This window comes from Calypte anna, chromosome 2 (assembly GCF_003957555.1).
Source record: "Calypte anna isolate BGI_N300 chromosome 2, bCalAnn1_v1.p, whole genome shotgun sequence".
NCBI lineage: Eukaryota > Metazoa > Chordata > Aves > Apodiformes > Trochilidae > Calypte > Calypte anna.
The window spans coordinates 38532991-38555215 of NC_044245.1; the positions used below are offsets into that span (position 1 = coordinate 38532991).

Here is a 22225-nt window from a genome sequence, read left to right on the forward strand (position 1 = left end):
CCACAGAGCAAGAATATTATGGTGAGTTTCTCTAGAAGTGCCAGAGCAGGGAGTTAAGAGTTACACAGTCAGTTCTGCTCACCATGTGATTAGGGGGGTAATAAGTTAAAGTGTCAGATGAAGCCCCAAACCACTTGAATTTTATTTGATTCATTAGTAGCATATTAAACTGAGAAATGTATTTTATTATTGAAGTGTATGCTAGGTAGCTATAACAAGTATGCCAGTGCCATATGTAATGAATAACTATAATGTTTTATAACCCACAAATGAAAAATACTTGTGACTATTATAGGGAAACAGAGATGAAAAGGAATGAAAAATGTATCTGATTTTTTTGGACAAGAGATATGTCAGTACAAAACTTGTCATTAACTTTTAATTAAAATTGTTGAGAAATATTCATTTTCTAAATTGTTAATCATAAACTGAAATTGTATATGTGGCAATACCATCTAATTTGCACTAAATCTATCCTGTTGATTTTTGGAAATACTTGAAACATCAAACATAACGTTGTTTATCCAATGAGCAGCATGGGCTTCTGAATGACAGCATTTTAGATAAATTATCCAAAGCTTGTAAAGTGAAATAAGTTGTGATTCACAGGCTTTCCTCAAATTGTGAATTAAAATGTATTTATCAGTTTTATAAAGTTAAGAGGAATAAAATAAGACAGCGGTGTCAATACTGGAGTAGTAGCTGTTGGTGTTGCTAATACTGCTTTATTTGCAAAAAATAAAATTATTTTTAAACCACTGTTCCTTCCCACTGTTTATGCTGGTTTGTTTACCATAAAACCCTCTGGACAATGGCAGACAGATTTTGAGAGGCAGGCTGTGTATAACAACTATTTGTAAATATTATGATTCTGGATTTAAATGCTGTATTCACAATCACATCCAAGGAGGCAGCTGGTTGCTCAAATTTGTGAACACCTCATATTCACACAATCATGTTTTGGAGGAAGATAGATTTACTTTACGTGTCAGTTTGGCAGGATCACAGCTCCCTGATTTTCAACAAAAAAGGTGGGGGTTTGCTTTGGATTTTTTAGGATGAAGTGGCTGTGGGGCAGAGGTGGGTTTCTGAAAGGGGGTGTGATTTTTTAGATATTGTTTCTACTTCTGTAGTTTCTGCTGTACAAGGGCAGTAAGACAAAGGACTGGATTGGCATTCGGCTAGAAGGGCTTGTTTTGGGTTTGTTTGTTTTTTTTAATCAAATTATAATAAATAACAGAAACTTAACCTTGAAGCCAGACTGATTATCTTTCTTTCAGTTTACTAATTCATTTTCTAGTGTCTAGTGCTGCTCAGTTTAGCCTTTTACCTCTCCAGAGACAATATTGATGTAAGTGTTCCTTTTTTTTTCAATTGTCATAAGATTTGAGTCCTGAATCCAACAGTAATCCCTATTAGCAGTCAAGTTTCTTGAAACAAGCATAAAAATGAAAATGAAAATATTCTTTAAATAGAGAATATTCTGCTACGAAGAACATATGCCTAAAATGTAATGAATCTTGTTTTATCAAACAACTTAATAGACTTCCCAAATTACTGTACCTATTTTTCACACTAGAACTGACATTTCAGTTCTGAATGCCACAGAATTGAACTTAAATTGTTCTTCAGAATCTCAGCCTCCTGAAGAAAAGAAAGGAATGGAAGTCAACTGACAAGTTCAGTTCTTATTTTTCCACAATTCAAAAATGTTGCTGTAAAGGAAAAACCTCGATCAAAGTTTAATTGTTGCAGGTACTGGACCACTATCCACTGCTTTTTTATTTTGAAGGTTTGGGGGGCGATTTTTTCATCATCTGAGGAAAAAGTCTTAGAATACGTTTCTCAGCATGATAAACTGAAAACAATTTAAAATGGGTCAACATTAATGTGAATCTACATTTGCACACGCAAGACTTCTTTTTGAACAAGATTTTTAAATGGCAAGCACAACTGCGGGTACATTTTATGTGCTTACAAGTGCCTTTTAGAGTGCTCTTTTTTGTGCATTTCAACATACTGAAGTCAGTGGGGGTTTTATCTCTGGCACCACTAAACACTGGATCAGCTCTTGAGTGCAGTCGATTGTTCCTTCTCTTCCCAGGGAAGTTGAGTGTCACTCACAGCTTCTCTGCATTGGGGCTGCATACACCTAGTGTGGTAAAGAAACATCTGAATCACTTCAGTATCTTTAGTCAGAGCTAAGCCATATGTCCCATTAAGGGAATAGCACTTATCCATTAAACACTGCTGAGTTGGCTACTTCATTGTGTCCATCATATCTTGAGGTAATCCAAGATCAATTGTGGACCCTGAGGTATCTCTATTACACAAGACCATCTCTTGACACAAGTTACAACCTACAGAAAATGTCTAACATTTTCCTTGTCATGTTTGCCGCATTTTGTAGGGATGTTTGCTAGTGTGGCTGAGCACTGTCGGGTGGGTAAGAGGGGTGTACTCCAGTCTTCCATATACTATACATTTAGCTTTAAATACAGCATTTACGTATTTTGAGGGAAGTGCACTAGCTGGGTAGCATTGCCTGGGGGAGAAAGAAATTATTTCATGCAGAGATTGTCACAGGCCATAGTGATAGCTGGAAATAGCTGGCCTTATTAAGTAAAGTTCCTGGAGGTGTTTACATATCTGGGTGGATGTAAAATAGACTTTCTACAGTCCTAGGTTGCTTTGGGTTTTTTTCACTTTTTTCTCACAGTTCTGTGTTTCAAGTCAGAAAATATATTGTTATATGTGAACTTTTGTCTTGAAAAAGATTAAGAAAAAGGACTAAATCCCATTTGTATTACTTATGTGGTTAGCTTGGTTGCTTTCAATGCGTCTACTTGAACAAGTGAAATAAAAACAGATTTAATTCCATATCCTTTTACTAACTGGCAGGGAAGAGTACTCATTGGCCATAACAATAGCTTAGCTTAGTACTAAATGTCATCTATAAAAGATACACATTTTTTAGTCATTAAGTCACATTAAGCAGTAATAAGTTTTGCCCTCAGCACAAGTAGTCTCTTGCAATTGCATCTGTCTCTTCAGTATTCAGAGAACATGAAAGGAAAATTGTGTTTTACCCCATTATGTAAGAAATTGTGAAGCTATGAAAAATGGATTACTATTAATAAACAAAATTTCCTTTAAAAAGCCATGCGTACAGCTGTGAGGAAACAGCTGCTCTCCCTTCCAGAATATGCAATTGGCAAATACATTAATTTTAAAAAAGATTATTTTGAAGGCATCAAAACCAGTAAAAGTGCTGAAACTGTAACAAGAATACATATGCACACTGTTGTGATTCAGTGTGATCTGACAGAGGAACATTTTTTGCTCTTAGTAAATAAAGTGGTGTATTTACATCTTTCTGAGGCAGCTAGATTTCTACTAAATTATATCAGGCAGTACAGGTGAACCATTGCCGATTTTGATCATAGGTAAGTTATTTAAACAGTAATAGGACTTGAAATATATGCAACGTGTCTTCCCTGTGTGTTCAAAAATAGGCAGGGCATTTTTCTGTTACAACTCTTAAACCTAATGCAGTGCATGTGAAGACCAGTGATAGAAGAGGGTACAAAAGTTTTTTAAGCTGAGAGAGGGTAGATTTAGATTAGATATTAAGAGGAAATTCTTCACTGTGAGAGTCATAAGACACTGGAACAGGTTGCCCAGAGAAGTTGTGGATGCCTACTCCCTGGAAGTGTTAAAGGCCAGGTTGGTTGGGGCTTTGAGCAGCCTGGTCTCGTGGGAATGTCCCTTCCCATGCAGGGAGATTGGAGACTTTTAAGGTCCCTTCTGGCCCAAACCATTCTATGATTGTATGATCATTACAGCACTTAATACAGTTACATTTCTAATTAATCCAGTAAAGACAAGGCAGCTGTTTGGCATGTTTGCCCCACAGCATTCTCAGGGCTTCAGCCAAGAGCTAGTACATGCAGCCAAAGAGTGTTTCCCCCTCATCCAGTCAGAGCTGCCAGCAAGGCTGCAGTCAGCAAGGATATTCTTACAACTTGAGACATTTGTACAGTAAGAAATAGATTTGTAAGAAACCTATTCATTAGATGCAGACCACCAAAGAGCCTCCAACTATGAACAATTTGGACAGAAGCCACCTAGGCAAGTGCTGAACCAGAGACCACTTTTTTGTAACTCATAGCCAGTTGCTGCAGCTGCTTGCTTTGAATGCACAAGACTTAAACAAACATGATTAGGATAATGAAGATAAGCAGTAACACATGATAAAGATAAGTAATGTAACTCTATAGTGTTCATAGGTTAAGCTACATGTTACTTTCATGTTGAGAATTTCAGCATGACCAGTGTAGTGCTGATAGCCCTGACTCCAGGACTGGTTGTTTGTCACATAATGCACACAACAGGTCATACCACGAGAGAATAAACAATGATGAGAGGAAGGGGTCACCAGCAGCTGAACCAAGGAGATGAGCTGGAACTGAAAATGGGGAAGAAAATAGCACAAATGTAATTTTTATCACGCCAAAAACATCTGTGTTGACTAAGAGTTCCATGTTGCTGTTGCCAAGGAAATTATAGTGGTCTTTTCAACTTGATGGTATTATATCTCAATGTAGGAAGCATACGCTGTGCTTAAGAAAAAAATAGGTCTTGTGTATGTGAAGTTTAATTCTTCTATGACAGTCGTTGATTACAATTTATAGATTAGAATGGTGGTTCTCCCTTACTGATTAGAAATGCTGATTCTTCATTAGAGAAAGCATCATTTCTAGAGTAGACCATAAGTGAGGCCTGCAGCAGTGGAAGTGTCATGTGAAACCCTGGATTCTGCGGAGCTCTGAGCACCTGAACTCCAGCTCCAGTGTGAAGGCTGCTTTTGCAGGCAGGTACCTGCACACCAATTGTTGCCTTCCCATGGTGAGAAGAGAGGCTGAAGACTTCTTCCAGCTATACACTCTAATTATGCCTCTCAGGTGACAACTGAGCCATTTTCCTTTCCAGTACCACTTTCCGTCTTTCCGTTCCAATCCTTTTGAGTAAAGCAAGAGGTGAAACTAAGCCGTTTGTAGGGAAGGGTTTTCTAATCAGAAGTCCTGGTCCTGGGAGCATGTGGAGGTCTGTGTTCTGAGAAGAATATAGCTTCAGTTGTCCCAAGTAAGCTCACTTTTACTGGAAAACACATTGGAATGACCTCATTCTTGTAATGAAGTCTGTGGCATAACCAGTTTCTGCGACTATTTTAGCAAGTTCATTTGGTAACTCCAGGTCTTACTTTGAGAGGATTTCCAGCAACTTCAAAATAGAAAACTTGGTTATACATAAGCCCCTTCTTAACATCAGCCACAAAAACTCTCCCAAAAGATACTAGAAAATTATCCTGATACAAAAAATGAGAAATTTCTGTGTATTTTATTTTCTGGTCACCCTCCCATGGATCCAGATAAGTACCCCACCCCAGGGAAGGTGCACATGAAAAATTCTTGACAATATTCTAATGAAGTTGAAGAAGCTTTATTACTAGATACCAGTCTCACATAAACACTCCTCAAGAATCTGCCAGAGCCCCATTTATTTCAACTAGTCAGTCAAGTGGTGTAAATTGCTCAGTCCTCACATATGCTGCAAAGAAACTTCCCTGTAAATAGTGGGCTTTTTCTCTGTTAAGTCCAGAATGTGGCCTGTGGTGGAGGCAATCAGTCTCAATCAAAAGTTGAGACATTTTAAGGTTTCTCTCACCTTGGACCTATGGCTGTTCTCCACATTTAAAGTAAAAGAATGATTTCAAATGAAGACCAAATGTTGTGAAAACATGTCTGTTTGCCAGTAATTTCCAAGTGTGTTTTCTTCTGTTTACCAGAGATCTGGAGAAATAAGACAGCCTCTTAACTAAATTCACTAAATAAAAGGAATCTGCTTTTGAAGTATATGGATTTCAGAATCAAATTTCCTTTTTCTGTGCCTGTTGGCTTTATAGGCTTGTTTACTCAGGAGGAAATGACTTGTTTTATAATGTGTTTAACATCATGTTAGTTAATCTGTGCCATAATACAGAGTTGTTTCCTTGTGTAAGCAAGCATTTCGCTTGTAAGCATGTGTGAATCTGACTGAAATGAGAGGGGTCTGTATCCAAGCCTGTTCTTCTGTTTACAGGATGGACAGAAGAGCAGATTTGTTGTTTACATTGCTGTATTGTATATTTGAGATCTCTCTCTCCGTAACTACTAACCTCTCAATTTTCTTCTCATTGCGTTCCCTCAATCAAATTTGGGGACAGTTTTGCAAGCAACTTACCTGTAGAAACTAAATTAACTAAAACTTCACAAAAGGAAATCCCAGAATTGTGCCCCTTCAGGAAGAAAGCTACAAAATTATCCTGGTTAAATAAAGTTTCAGAATTTCCAGGCTACCATTTAGAAAACTGCCTGTAGTCAGGTTTATTAAAGGTGACAGTCTTGAGAAAATCAAGTCTCTTTATAGGCATTTCCAAGAAAGGGAAAGTTACAATGACTTATGTTTATACAGAAAACTTCTGAGGTACGGAGAATATGCATTCACTGAAAAACATTACTGCCTTGCTTATAGTATTCATAATAAATGAAAAAAGGGGGTTGTACATGTGTAAGAAATACTCCTGTATAAATAATTCTCAGTTACTGAAATGGATGACTGCTGCAGAATATCTTTACACTAATGTTTCTTAACCTAAGGTACTGTAGTGATATTATTCAGAGAAGGCTTTAAAAAGTATTGCTCCATTGTCAGAAAGGGAAGGAGACCTTAGCTGTAGTTCAGCTGACCCTTTAATCGGCAATACATTATGCTCTGCTTTTTAAATTATTTTTTTTTAATTATTCATTTTTAATGAAGAGCAGGAGTGTGACTTAATTTTTTCTATAAGTGATCAAATCAACATATCATTTGGATTTTAAACCCAAACCTTCTAGCATATTTCACCCATTCATGACAGCTCTTTGTGATATGTTTGAGCTGGTTCACTTAAGCCCTGTGAACCTTTCTCTTCTGCCTTGCCTTTAAGGTTTCCACAGAAACTAAAACTTCAGTGCTGTTTTAAAGAATGCTTTCTTCCCTACTACACCTCTTAAATCCTCCAGCTGCTATGGGTTTTCTGTGCTGTCTGTCCTCACTTAGTCACCTCATCCTTTTAACTAAGATTTAGAATTTAACAACTTAGTGCCTGATGGTGCCACCCCACTGTTGTGTGTCATGTTTTATGTTTTAACATAGAGAAGACAGTGTGGTAATTTGCAGCTGGTGTGGGTAAGGGAAAACCTGAAATTAAAAAGCAGTTATGTTTTGAAAAATAAATGTTACTCCTAGAAGGGAAAGAAAAGATATCAAGGAAAAAGAAATTAGCAGTAGCATGGAAATAATGTCACTCAGCAATATGCAAGGTTGGAGGTCATCTTAGAAGGTCCCCGGACAGTCTATTAGTTTTTGGTAGTGTTTTTCATTCCCAGTTACTTGTGTTTTCCTCTTTTGATAGAAGATGGGTGGCTACAAATCACACTTGATATAATTTACTATAGAGGCAAATCAGACTGGTAAATATTTCCCCTTATTTAAACTATACAGTCCATTTCTAGGGGTATGAAATAGCTGGAACTGCAGTCGGTGGTATTGCTTTGCAAGATAAAAAAAAAAAAAAGACAGTGTTACAAAAGGAAATCAAGCCCAATAGACCTGTAACAGGAGGCAAATGATTGTTGCCAGCACTGAACAAGGAAAGCCTTCTGTGAAGAGTTTTGCATAATTTTGTTCAGCTGAACAAAGTGGAGAATACTTATCAAAATTGCCATTTTTAAAATCTCATTGTGAATTCTTAGCATGCTGTGATCATACGCCGCAGAATGGTGTTTGCAATGATTAAATTGCTGTAGATACTATAATATAAATAACTATTTTGTGCATTAAGAAGCAGTTCTCTTCAGGATGCCTTCTCTCTCAGGAATGTTCCGAAGACAGGACATAAGACAGTAAAAGCATCGAAGTATTTTTTGAATAATACCAGTCTGCTAAAGTGCTAGGACACTTTTAGCAATTTTTAGTGCTATGATTTAGAGGTGAATAATAAAATCACCTAAGTGATATTTGCTTTGGTATTAATCTAGTTGTAATTTTTACTGTGGCCGAAACTTTCAGATTTTTGAAACAGCACAGCTTCAGTCAATAATTTTTAAAGGCCGCAGTGACATAAGAGCAGGGAAAATTAATTACAACAAATAAAGGGATTTGGCTCACAGATTTTCACTGCACTGACCTCGTGGTTTTTCTTCAAAGAAAAGTTGCAGTGAGCTGCAGAGTTAAACTGCATATTGCTTTTAGGTGATAAATAGTCCTCCAGAAACACCTTGCTAGAACTAGAGAAGATTCAAAGTGAAAAAAAAAAAGCCATGCTGTACTGATTTCAGTTGCTTGCAGTGAGCATAAGAAGCAATATCTTGGATCTGTAATATGTTGCTGCTCCTTTAGCAGCTCGCTGGGATCAGTTTTCATAGATATTCTTCCAGTTACATTTACCACAAACGTGTTGGTTCCAAAGTGTAGATGAAAATGGTAACAGGCTTCAATAAAAAGCACATGATAAAAGCAGGATGTAACCACTTTGAAGGAATTGTAGTATGGGTTAGGAAAATGTCTTAATATCCTCCTCTTACTGCTTGCCTAAAAGTACTTTTTTTATTTTTTTTTTTTTAAGTTTATTGTGGAAAGATGGTCTCAGACAGAAAATTGGAAGAGGTGGAAGCAAGTCTGATCCAAGTTTTTCAGCTCAGTTCTCTTGCTGTAATGGAAATGAAGTGGTATTAGGGATTTGTCTGAAGTTTCTGTTTTTTCCAAAACCTTTCTGAGTGACAAGTGGCCCCATCACTTCACCCTCAGTTTCCATTATGATTAATTAAGTCTAGTAAAAGATACCTACTCAAAAATCATGCTTACCTCAGCTAATTATGTTGATATTCCAACAATGTTCAGCCATAAATTCCCAGTAATAATGCAGGGTGACCAAAAAATGCTGGATCTATCACAGATACAGATTTGAGTGTTGGATCATAGAAGGCTAAGCTTTGTTACTGCATGTAGAATCTAGTTAAAATGAAATGAAGAACTCTTTAAATTTTATATATTGTTAATTTTTCTTAGGGTAATTTAGATCTCTAGGGCCTCAAACTTAATGCTGAGAAATTCCTAGCCTTATTATAGATAATAGATAGAAAGAACCATGGGCATCTTCCAGTATTTTAATAATGGCATTTTTTGCAACATTAAGATAAAGGAACTGAGATGAGGATGAATTTAAAAAAAAAAATGATCTGTCTTCAGCAGATTTTCAGTAGAAAAAAATGAAGAAAAAGTTATGCATTCCAGACATATGAATTTGGGGAGGGTTTCTTTCTTGATTGGAGTCTAAGTCATCAGTATTATAGCTGAACTAAGCACTTATCTCTGATTCTGAAAGGGTTTATTTCTTTAATTGTTCTTTGATTTTCCTGCTTGGAGACTAGCCTGCTGATTTTATTCATAGCAGAGGTGTTATTAACCATGCAACTGTGCCCACTGCTACAGGCAGTCTCAGTGCTTGCTGCTACCCCTTTGTTTTTGTTTTGTAGAAATGTATTCCTCTGGCTGCTGTGGCAACTGTTTATTACATACATTTGTAAAAGTACCTCCTGATATTACTGTAGCATCTGGGCAGGCAGCTGTGACTCTCTTTCCCTTCCCTACACCACTGTTGCTGCAATACCCTCTCTGCTTGCTTTTCGTTTTCTGTGTCTCAAAAGATAGGCATCAGGACAGGAAAAAGCCAAAATGGGTAACTGCTGTGCTGCAATTAAATCCCCCTGCACCATTTCCCACTCCTTCCTCCTTTCTGGAGAAAAATTTAAAAAAACAGGGTATGTTGATGGTTGCTGATGCAAGAAAAAGAAAGGAGATGTTACAGGAACAGAGATCTGCATGTACCTGAAGGGAGAGAGGTTCCACCACAAAGAAGGAGGAAGTGCAGGACCACCACACCTCACACAGAAAATGAGAAATACAAGTTCTACAAAGAAAAATTGTCAGTAACAAGGGAGGAGAAAGGGTGGAGGCTTGACAGGTGGTGGATCAGATAGGCTTCCAGAATGGAAATCAGAGAGATCTGGGAGAAGAGCAGAAGTTCAACAGATGACCAGTTATCCTGGCACTCTCTTTATCCATTCCAAAGCCAGGCCTGTAGTGCCACTGCTCCTCAGTGTCTCTATTTTGGCATCTTGTTGAATGGGACTGGGATGGATGGGCAAGTGGGTCTGAGGCACCTGGTCATGTTAGCATCAGCATAGCTTCTGCTGACTAACTTCTTCCCAGACTGAGATTTTCCAGCAACACTTTGCACAGCCCCTCTGTTGGTCTGGTTGCTGTCCCCAGGCATGGTGGTATCAGTAGTACAGACAAAAGCAACACTTTTGTGTAGGATCAGTTCCAGTATTAGCACCACGTTCAAAACAGAGAGCAGAGGTATATATTGGGTTGGTTTTAATGAGGCTTCATATGAGCTTGTCAAGAGATGTATTTCACTGAAAACTGAATCTGCAGTCTTCTGGCTTGTCACACCCATCTTCTTCTTACATCAGCTATGCTTTTAAATTATTTCCCCAATCTCCCAATACTTTAGCAACCACCTTGCCCTCTAGTCAGTGGGCTTCCTGGAAACGTTCACAAAGGGCACCTAGAGGCAGGATCTGCTCCAGCATAACAGTTAAATGTACAAGAACCAGGATTGCAAATAAAAGTCTTGTATGTTGAGATAATGCTGTGGTGAGCTTTTCTCTTCAGAGGGAAAACTTGGTCAAGGCTCTGTGTAATAAAAAGGAAGGAAGTGGAAGAGACTTGAGTATATCCCTCTTCTTTCTGCTGTCATACGTTACTGAAGATAGCTGTGAGAGTGCATCCTCTGTGGACTAGTGCAGGAGTACCCCAGTTCTGATTTCTGTATTTCTGTGCACTATGGCAATTTAAATTAGATAATGCAGTCGTAAGAATGAATTGCCATAGACAGTGCCATGAAAGTGAACTCATGGAGGAAGTTAGCATAATTCCTGGCTCACTGGGAAGGTCCCAGATGATTGGAAGTTGGCGAATGTCAGGCCAATCCACAAAAAAGGCCAGAAGGAGGACCCAGGAAACTCCAGGCCTATCAGCCTGACCTCAGTGCCTGGCAGGGTCATGGAACAGATCATCCCCAGTGTAATCACACAGCATCTGCAGGATGGACAGGGGATCAGACCCAGCCAGCACGGGTTTAGGAAGGGCAGGTCCTGTCTGACCAACCTGATCTCCTTTAATGATTGGGTGACCCACCTGGGGGATGAGGGGAAGGCTGTGGATGGAGCCTACCTGGACTTCAGCAAAGCCTTTGACACCATCTCCCACAGCATCCTCCTGAAAAAGCTGTCAGCCCAGGACTCAGACAGGAGCACCCTGTGCTGGATTAGGAACTGGCTGGAGGGCCAGGCCCAGAGAGTGGTGCTGAACGGTGCTGCATCCAGTTGGCAGCCGGTCACCAGTGGTGTCCCCCAGGGATCAGTGCTGGGCCCAGTTCTGTTTAATATCTTCATTGATGATTTAGATGAGGGGATTGAGTCCATCATCAGCAAATTCGCAGACGACACTAAGCTGGGGGGGAGTGTGGATCAGCTAGAAGGCAGGAGGGCTCCGCAGAGGGACCTGGACAGACTGGAGAATTGGGCTGATTCCAACGGGATGAGGTTCAATAAGGCCAAGTGCCGGGTCCTGCACTTTGGCCACAACAACCCCATGCAGTGCTGGGCTGGGCACAGAGTGGCTGAGAGCAGCCAGGCAGAAAGGGACCTGAGAGTCTGGATTGACAGGAAGCTGAACATGAGCCATCAGTGTGCTCAGGTGGCCAAGAAGGCCAATGGCATCCTGGCCTGTATCAGGAACAGTGTGGCCAGCAGGTCCAGGGAAGTGATTCTGCCCCTGTACTCAGTGCTGGTGAGGCCACACCTCGAGTACTGTGTCCAGTTCTGGGCCCCTCAGTTCAGGAAGGAGATTGAGGTGCTGGAGCAGGTCCAAAGGAGGGCAACTAGGCTGGTGAAGGGACTCCAGCACAAGTCCTGTGAGGTGAGGCTGAGGGAGCTGGGGCTGTTCAGCCTGGAGAAGAGGAGGCTCAGGGGAGACCTCATCACTCTCTATAACTACCTGAAAGGAGGTTGGAGCCAGGGCGTGGGGTCAGTCTCTTTTCCCAGGCAACTCTCAGCAAGACAAGAGGGCATGGTCTTAAGTTGTGCCGGGGGAGGTTTAGGTTGGACATTAGAAAGAATTTCTTTATGGAGAGGATGATCAGACATTGGAATGGGCTGCCCAGGGAAGTAGTGGATTCTCCATCCTTGGAGATATTTAAAAAGAGACTGGATGTGGCACTCAGTGCCTTGGTCTAGAAACTGCAGCGGTATCAAGGGTCAAGGGTTGGACTTGATGATCTCGGAGGTCCCTTCCAACCCAGACGATTCTATGATTCTATGATTCTATAATAACCCTGGTCCTGCTTTATTCTGACCTGCTATAAAGATTGAGGATAAAAATGAACTTAAACACACTCAGTCCAGAAGAGTCTTCCTGTTTCCTTCTGAGTCCTGAGGATTGAGAAGTACTGACAACCACCTTGCTTTCCTACTTTCTTTGGCCCTGATCACTTCCCCACACACACCATTAGCATGTTGGAACTAGAAGGCAATTTAAGTTACAGTTCCTTTTGTTACTTCTTCCTTTTGTACTTATAGGTTTCCCTTTCCGTTGTGTTAAAAAGTACAGTTAGACTTTAAATGTGGATACCAGTAAGATGCAGAGATCAAGAATGGAAGGGAAGACATGGAGATAGTCCTCATTTTCTACAGTATGGGGTTATGCTACCTCCAGTTGTAGGCACTAGAGAAGGAGGGGATTCATTGTAACAAAGCTTAAAAAAAAATAATGGTATTTTGATTAGTTTATTCAGTATGATTACTTGATTACTGTGGAATACTGTTTTTTATTTGAATTTCTGCGAGTTTACTTTTTTTGGTTTATTCTCTGAAAACTGAGTAAGTTTGGATACAAATCAGAGCTCTAATAAAACTAAAAATCAGCTGTACTTTCATAACTTCTCCAGATAGGTTTTCAACTGATATGTTTCATAGGTACGTTGTTGTTTTTATACAGCTCTCCTAATTCATCATTTTAGATTTAATATTTCAGGGTATTCTAAATGCAGGGAAAGCTTGGTGTTTATAATGGGATGTACTGGACAAGCAGATTTTAGCAGCACAGCTTTCCAGTGACTGCCTGCCTAAAATATGTTGAGGGAATAGAAAATACTCAGCCTTTTAAGCATATTTAAAGCAAAATGAATTCAGTTATAGTAGCATTTAAATAATTTTGCTACTAACTGTAAGTGATGTGCATACATTTCACCTGCAAGTACATTTATGGGAGGCAGTGGCGGAACTAAAATATGTAAGAAGAGGCAAAGGGGACTGAAATACAAAGGAGGCTGTTGATTCCTTTGTCCTGAATTTCGTGTGCCCATACTGATGTCATTCTGGAAGAAGAAGAAGGCTGGCTCGATGTCCACCCATCCCAGCTCTTCCAGTGAGCAAAGCCTCCCCAGCGGGTAAACCAGGCAGAATTCTGTGCAATGTCTCATCAGCTCTGGGGGAACAATGACAGCGAGAGCCAGCTCTTGACACACCATTGATAACGTCAGGTCTCCAGGGCCTTTCTGCTCAGCTGCACCTCCTCACTCCTATGTTACTAATTTGCACTTGGGAGATAGGCTGGAATAGCTGGGAGTGCCAGCTCCAGAGCTGCACCAAGTGCTTCCTGCTGGGTTCCTCGTCCCACATAGGAGATCATCACCTCCTCAGTGTTGGGGCTCAAACTGGGAGCTTGCACTACTGCTCTGACAGCACACCTGTCTTTCTCCTAATCACCTTATCCTTGCAGTTCAGCCTCTTCCACCAGGAGTTCTCTCTCCCCCAAAGCTGACTGATTTAGCAGTGGGTTAGGAGCATGTGCTGGCCCTGGGTCGGTTGAGTTCAAGACAGATTTAGCCTGCCCTTTGCCAAGCGGGTGCACATCTGAGGCTGGCCTTCCAAAGATAACAGAACTTGAAGCACTGAGATGTTTGGTTTGCTTTCTTTGAGATCTGTGGTTTGGTTGCCAGTAACATTAATAGAGCTGGAATGTAAATCATACTGAATGTAAAACACTTGGGCTTCAGCGTACTGGGCAGATATCCATGTAGAAAGAAGGGCAATTAAATCCTCTTGCATTATAAACCTTATAGAAGGCTCTGGCTGAGGTCTTGCACATATGGGAATTTTCTCTGGTGAAGCCTGATGAGTCGCCGTTCCTGTTGCCAATAATGTGGGTAAATAAGAGGCTTAACAATCAGGAAAGAAGGAAAACAAAGATAACACACCTGTCAAACTTCCTGTATTATTAATGTGCAAGTGAAAAAATGTTATGCTTGTGCATGCTGTTGCCCTTAATACCAGCTGTTGCCTGTGCACATGGATTTTACATCGGCTGAACAACAGCCTTGCTGCCAGCAAGCACTTTAACAGGCAACGTTGATAGCAGCAGTCTTCCCACACTCCATACAATTCGAGCTATTCTTCAGATTAATAATAATACTTAATAAAGCTTCATCTCTCATTTGCAAAGAAAACCTTCAATTAATGCTAATCAGCATCCTCACAATGTGATGAGGCTGGGCTTGTAGCTGGACGTGCCGAAACAGTTCAACTGGCAGATGGAGCATTTTCCAACTATTCTAATTAAAGGCTGCTCATTTCAAATGTTAATGCAATTAAATAAATAGGCAAAACAAATAAAAATAATATATACTATGAAAATGTCACTACCGCAGAGAATTTTGATCAAAAAAGTGAGCTTTGCTCAAACCCAGAAAGGGTTCAACCATCTCCTCCTGGCTAAATAGTTCTAATAAAGACAAGCCTTGCTTTTGTTCCTTACTGTTTCCAAGCATTTCTCTGGGTCTGACATTTGTATCATTACCATTTTAACCTGCTGGCAACAACAGAGTCATTGCTTCTCCCAGTATTAGAACATTTTTCTGCAGAAAATGGGAAAGGATTTCTTTCACATATTCCAGGCTTTTTTTCATGTAAGATTTAGACTGCCTCTGCTTCTCGCCTTTTGTATTTGAACTAATTGCCTGATACATTTTTTTTGTAGGGGTTTTACTTTCTGTGAACATTGTGTAGCATAGCCCTGATGTAGTCCAACATTTGTTTGGGCTTATAAAGAGTTCAATTAGCCCCTTAATGCCTAGTTCAGTCACAATTAAACCTTCCCTGTTGACTCAGGATTGGTCTTTCTAAAGGCAGTGGAGGTGTTTTTAATTATTCATTCCCTGGTTTGTTTCTTACAGCAGTCTCAGCTGTGCTTTATTATTCAAAGGTTAATGCAAACTGAGAACTGGGTAAATTAAATTTGTTTGGCAGCTAGCAACCTGATGTATTGTAGACACTGTGAAATATGGATGGCAACACTTCTGCTATTGTGACACTTAAAAAGTCAGATTTTATCTTTAAAACAATTGCTGGTTTTGTTGCCATGGCTGATAGAAAATGAATGTTCCATAATGTTATAGTCTCTGTAACCTGTTTTTGTTGAGAAATCACATAGTATAGAAAGCCATGCAGCATTAACAGCCATTATAGAAAATTGATGTTGGTACCATGACTAATGAAGTATACGGTGCAGTACTAAGTCACACAGTTGTATGCAGGGAATCATGCAGTCAGAAGTTTTAATGAAGGGAGCTGAAGGAATTTCGGGTGAAAGGGGGGTTTTATTAACTTTCAGAGAACAAAATGAATAGTTGAATAGTGAACATGACATGATGTCGTATAATAATTGTATGCCTTGGGTACATTGTGAGGTGAGGTGTGGAGCATAGCCAAGAGCTTTCATCTGTTCTATGCACAGAATATATCACTTCACTGACAGAGCTTAGGACACCAGTTGTGTGTTTTATCCAGGACTAACTTAATGAATGTGATACACAAGTTTAACTTCAGTTTTCTGGCAAAACCAGCAGTACTACTAGTAGAGTATAACTGATGCTGTATATTCTTGATTGCATGTGGTTATTATGTTATATTTTTGTTTTCTATTTTAGTGCTGGACCCAAAGGAGACAACATTTATGAATGGAGGTCAACTATACTGGGGCCTCCAGGGTCTGTATATGAAGGTGGAGTTTTCTTCCTTGACATTACCTTTTCACCGGACTATCCTTTTAAACCACCTAAGGTTAGTAAGAGGGCATGAAAAGTCTGATAGGTGTCCTCTCCTTGTTATATTTTTAACGTGTATATTGATGTATCATTGCAGGATGAAACGCAAAAATTTCAAGGCATTAATGAGTATTTAAACTGAATATTTTTTGATGGAAAGAATTGAAATAACTGGCTAAAATTTGCCTGCATGTTGCCAGTATAGCTGGATGGGTAGGGATTGATTTAGCAAGTGGTTGCATAATTTCCAGCAGTTACTTGTTTGCTTTGGATTTGTTTCTAATACGAAAGCATATATATTTGAGTTGCACCCTTCCTCAGCAGCTGAAGATACTTAATCTTTCCCGTTGACCCATAACATTCACAAGGGGTCTCTGATAATGTGACAAAAATGCATCTTCCATATCAATGACTTCTGCAGATGGAAGTTACAGTATTGTTCATGAAGTTATAAGTAATTGGTGTGGTACATCAGTCTTCTGTTACAATGTGGAAATATGGCAGTAAAGTCAAGAAATGGGAGTAAAAGACAGAGATTTACAGAATTCCTTACAGATTCATTTTCTAATATTGTCAATAAGGATACTAACCACAAAAATGAAACTCTACCAATAAAATGAAGGTGTCAGACCATTACTGTGAAAAATCTAGTGGTTGTGAAGACTGGAAAAACAGAAAGGGGATGAGATGTAGTTGTGCCCACTGTCGCTGATAACCAGTAGTATTAATTGCTGATTGAGGATGCCAAAAATGGGACTTCATTGGGTGATCACAGGATTACAACAAACCATCCATCTAATGCATCTGTTAAAAAAGGCAAACTCACTGCTAAGATGCATCCTCTGGCAGTGCCTGTAGAGATAAGAACTTACCAGTGTCATATTCAAGGCACTTGTATGACCTTACTTTGAAGACTGAGTGGAATTCTTAACACACATCTTCACTAAGAGGAACAGAAACTGGGAAAATGCAACCCTGCAGGGCTATTAATAAAATCAAAGAGATTTATTGGGCCTGTCTTCATGAAGCAAAGTGAAAAGAGGTGAATTGGTCACCATTTGTGAAAGGGTTGGTATGGCCCCTTGGTCTATAATAGAAAGGTATTGCATTAAAAGAGAGTAGCTGATTCCTATTTGATTGCCATGAGTAATCTATTGAAAGAAGAGTTTTTATAAACAAAATGGTAATGCCACAGTAGTAATGTTTATAGTAATAGCATAGTCACATTGATACTACCATATCTTTTAAAAAAAGCGAGAGATGTAAATTCAAAGTACATGGCATTCTGTAAATTGGACTATTCCAGCCAGTGACCTAAAGATAAATCAGTGTAACAGTATTAGAGATGGTCTAACTTTTACATTTCCTTTTGCTCAGAATACCCTTTTAACCCACCTAAGGTTAGTTTCCCACTTTTAGTGTTCCAGTTTAGAGCAGCTTTGAGGTCATTGACAAGTCTTACAGGGGCTGCACACCTTGCTGACTGCATTTTTTCTGATTTTGATAATTGTGATTACACAGTGAAGAAAGAATTTGAGGCTTTAGAACTCCTTCAGTAAGTTAAAGCTTTGGGCATGCTGAGCTGGTGCAATGCCCTGTTCATCCTGCTTCCCTCCCAACCCAGGCCAGTCCACATTTCTTACCTGCTATACAAGGACCATCTTAAAAGGCCCCTTTTGTTTGCTTCTTTGGTGCTTAGTCTGTTTCTATTGGCCAAAATGTGAGGGTTACATCCCGTTCCCCAGAAAATTAAAATTATATTATGTCACGGTTTAACACTGGCCCGGCAATTAAACCGAATAACAGACGCTCTCTTTAATCTCTCTCTCTCCTCGATGAAGAAAGGAGAGAGAATAAGGGAGAGAGACTTATGAGTTGGAAACTAAACTACACAACTTTAATGAAACAGTAATGGTAAATAGGGAAAAATTACTGTTTATATACAAATATACAGGAAAATGGAAACCACATTCCTCCCCCCTTTCCCCCAATAACTCTCACGTCACCACCGAGGCTATAGGGCAGCCCTGGGAAAGTCCAGGCTGGACTCCTGGAGTCGGCAGCAGTCGGGAACCGGAGGCAGGAACACACAGATATGGGCTGGCACGGATTAGGACCACAGGCAGACAAACGGACAGGATCCTTCCAGGATGCCGGGGAGGAAGGGAAGCAGGAAAAGATCTGGCTCGGCCCACGTGATGCCTCAAATTTATACTGAGTGTGACGTATATGGGATGGAATACTCTGTTTGGTCAATTCTGGCATCTATCTTGTCTGATCCTCCCTAAAGGAGGGCTCTGGTGGGACCTCTGTATCCTCCTGGACGGTAAAATGTTTTCATGCAGAGCTGAGCAGTGTCCTTGGCCTGCATACCAGTCTCTAGCAGTAACTATAAACATCAAGTGTTATCAATCCTAAAAGCACACACACTGCATGAGAAACTTGCTGTTAATTTCAGAGAGACTACTTACAAGGGACTTAGCTAAAAGCAAAAGTACAGAAACAGAAAACCACCTTTATCCTGGCCCAAACCAGGACATATTATTTAGTGGATATTGGCACATCCACTAAATGGATTTATCAAGTATAAAATAGAGCTTGAAATTCTCTTAAGAGTTCCAAACCTAATACGTAAAGAGCTAGATCCAGAAGACAAGCTGGATGGATACTATTTGTCATTCTCTCTGTTGAATCTGTTGAGCCTTGAGGCAATATATACAACAAGGGGCATCAATTTAAAATAGAAGGTGAAGGTCCAGCTTGCTGTTTCACCACAAGGTAAAGATATTTTCAGTCCACACTCAGTTGTGTTTGGTGACTGTATTACTTTGAGAGATGAGTAATGCAGCTGTGCATTGTGTATTAATGAAATATCAAGAAAAAAGGTGTTTCTTGTCCTGTTTTGTAATACTTTTTCTCAGCCTTTATCTTCATGCCAATTGTAGTTGTAAGGAATATGTGCATATAAATCATATGAAAATGTACTGCTTGATAAAGGACAAGAGAGTTGATGATGTCATGTTGTATTACTAAAAGGCCCATATTTAGGATGAGGCAAACTTTATTTGTAAGAAAGTCATATGCGCACAGGGGACTAATGTCATATACTACTATGTTCAGTTATGTCCACAGACACATGGATTCTCACTCAGTTCACTTAAGCCACTATTTTAAATGAACCTTGTTTTCAGTCCTGCCACAGGATCTCTCAAACTGATGCTATTTCATTACACCTATTTTCCAGACCCTATGAAACTGATTCATAGGTGAAATAGTTTGGGACATCCCTTGAAAAAAGCAGCATGGGAAGATGACTGCTTGTCATAAGGTGCTGCCAGTCAATATTGTTGGGAAATAGTGGTTAAAGCTGTTCTCCAAATGCTTATTTCTAGTAAAAGAAAGGTAATGAATATGTGGAACATAACATATGGCCTCACGGTATGATGCTCCCTTTGTCAGTGGGCGTTGACATCTCTTCTGCTTCACCACATGATTTGTTATATTTGGTGCTGTTTTCAAAATCATGGGTCCTAGCATTATGGGAATAGATCATCTTAGATATTTTTTTTCCTGAGTATAGTCCCACTCCTTGTGACTCTATCATCTTAAAAAATCTAGAGTTAAGGTGCAAGTGGAATATTCTTTGAAAGACGTAAAAAGCATTCCTGAGTATTGGCAAAATTACCTCCCTGTGTGTACATTAGCAGGAAGGTCTAATAAAAATTTCTCACTCTGACTGAATTCATACATACCTCCTGAGATTCCTGTGGGCCATTTTCATCCCTCTTTTACTACGAAGTAAGGAAACATTTAAATGAGTGCTGTCAAAATTGATCGCCTAAAAATGTGACCAGAAAAGACCTAAGAAGAAACAGAAACGCTATTTCCCAGATGCAATTACTTGACCCAGACTGAGGTTCCAAAGGCAAATGTTCATGTCACATAATGTAGTTACTGTTAAAGGGCCTAATCCAAAGTGTATTAAAATCTGCAGATAGATTTCCACAATCTCTTTTCCATATCTGTTCTCAACTGTTGTGCACTCTGTTATCATGCATGTGTGTGTTGCACATAGATGTTAGGAAGCGTAGAATAGCTTCTAAATAAGAAAAAGTGTATCAAAAGTGGACTATGGATGAGCATGTTTTATTTTATTATTATCATTAAAATACATTTGTAGTGTAACTATTGTTTGGTTTGTATCATACAAAGTATTCAGTATTTTCTAAAGGATCCAGATTCCTTCTATAAACACTGTTGATGCCTATTCTGATCATTGGGCACTCTGCCACACATTGGAAAACATGAATTAAAATAAAATTAGACATCTGAGAGCACATTTGCAGATAAAAAAAAAAAAGATGTTTGACCTATATTTTGTTTTTTCTTTTGTGGCTTTTTTTTTAACAAATGTATAAAATAGTCTTCATTTGTTCTCCTAGATAGTTAACCTGCTTTTCCCCCTTGTCTTTACCACACAGAAGAAACTAAATTACCCATTCATTCAAGTTTTGTTTACACAAAGAAATCTAACTATCCAAACCTTTCATTTTTATGTATTTCTTAAGTTATTACACCTTGGTAGCTTTCAACATCACATCCTCTTCAGCTTTTAAAGTTTTATCCCTATTCTTTCCACCCTCTAATTTTACAGTATGGTGCACATCTGTATTTCCTATTCCTAGCTTTGTATAGCCAAGCATCACTGCCATCAGGTTTCCTTTCTAGTCTGTACCAACTAGTCTTTTCTCCTACAGGTCCATCATTTTCTTTTTTCCTGTCCTTAGCTATCAGTGTCTCTCTTAAGTTAGGCTGCAAGCATAATATCAAATAATGTTATTCTTCACCCAAGCAGACTACACCATGTGGTAGGTATAATTTGCTGTCACAATTTTTTTTTCCCCTGTTTGAAGTCAGTCTGTTTCAGTCTTTCAGCTTTGTCTCATGCCTTTAAAATGGACCTCAGATTTTCCAAGCTGGAGGTCACTTACCCTTTCAGTTCTGCTTTCCTTTTAAATCGATGGCATTTGGCTTCACTCACGGGTGCAGCACTCTCAGGCAGTGGAGGAAGATGTTCCCAAAAAAGTTTGTGGGTGTGACTGAAGCAGCTTAAATAGCAATGACAGAGGGCCATCCCAGCCTAACTCCAGTTTTTCTCTAAAGCCAGCAAAGAGGATTTTTAGTACAGCTCATCTGAGAACTGACAAATTAGCTTTGGCTTTCTGTGAGGCTCTGATCAATTAAAAATATTTCCTTGCCTGCACTGTGAAGAAGCTTCTGTAGCACTGCGGAAATGAGCTGAGCACCCAGTTGGCTGAGTCAGCAGAAATGCCAGTCAGTCAGCCTGGAGAATCACTGCTCTCTTTTCAGCTGCATCCTAAGCATCACGTTGGTTTTTATGAGATGCCAGGCAGGAGGAAGGTGTGGAATATGCAAGGCAAAGGAATAGATGTGTTCCTGATCTCACCTCCTGCTGGAGGCCAGATGCTGCTGAGGCTTCAGTCTTGGTACAGAGGTGAGGTTTTGCTTCAGCCAAATACAGCATCTGCCTTGTAGTGCACTGGGCTGAAGAAGAAGAGAGGAAGCTGTGCCCTGTTCCACACAGCCACTTAAAGAAATTCATAAATATACTTAGATGGCCTGCCAAGGAAATAACCTTACATTTCTCCAGTGCCTTAGTGACCTTTTTAGAAATACCTTTGAGATTTCTTTTTCCTGCTAACTTATCTTCCTTTCATACTTAATGGATCCAGGCAGTTCACCCCTTGGTTTTAGCAAAGCTCTCTCTTGCTCTGTCTCTTTTTTGGGGGTATTGAATGAGATATAAAGCTATGTATAGATATCTCTTGTGTAGGGGATCCTGTGTGTCTCTGGGTGTGTGTGTATATATATATGTGTGTGTGTGTGTGTGTG

General features: G+C 39.6%; 1 protein-coding gene across 3 annotated transcripts in view; it reads left to right on the forward strand.

The window, feature by feature from the left end:
- LOC103538041 (ubiquitin-conjugating enzyme E2 E2) overlaps positions 1-22225 on the forward strand; it is a 217764-nt gene that overhangs the window by 159320 nt on the left and 36219 nt on the right. For all 3 annotated transcript variants that reach the window (XM_030445064.1, XM_030445063.1, XM_030445065.1), the window contains exon 4: positions 16196-16328. In XM_030445064.1, the coding sequence (XP_030300924.1) occupies positions 16196-16328 (133 nt within the window). The remainder of the gene's footprint in view (positions 1-16195; positions 16329-22225) is intronic.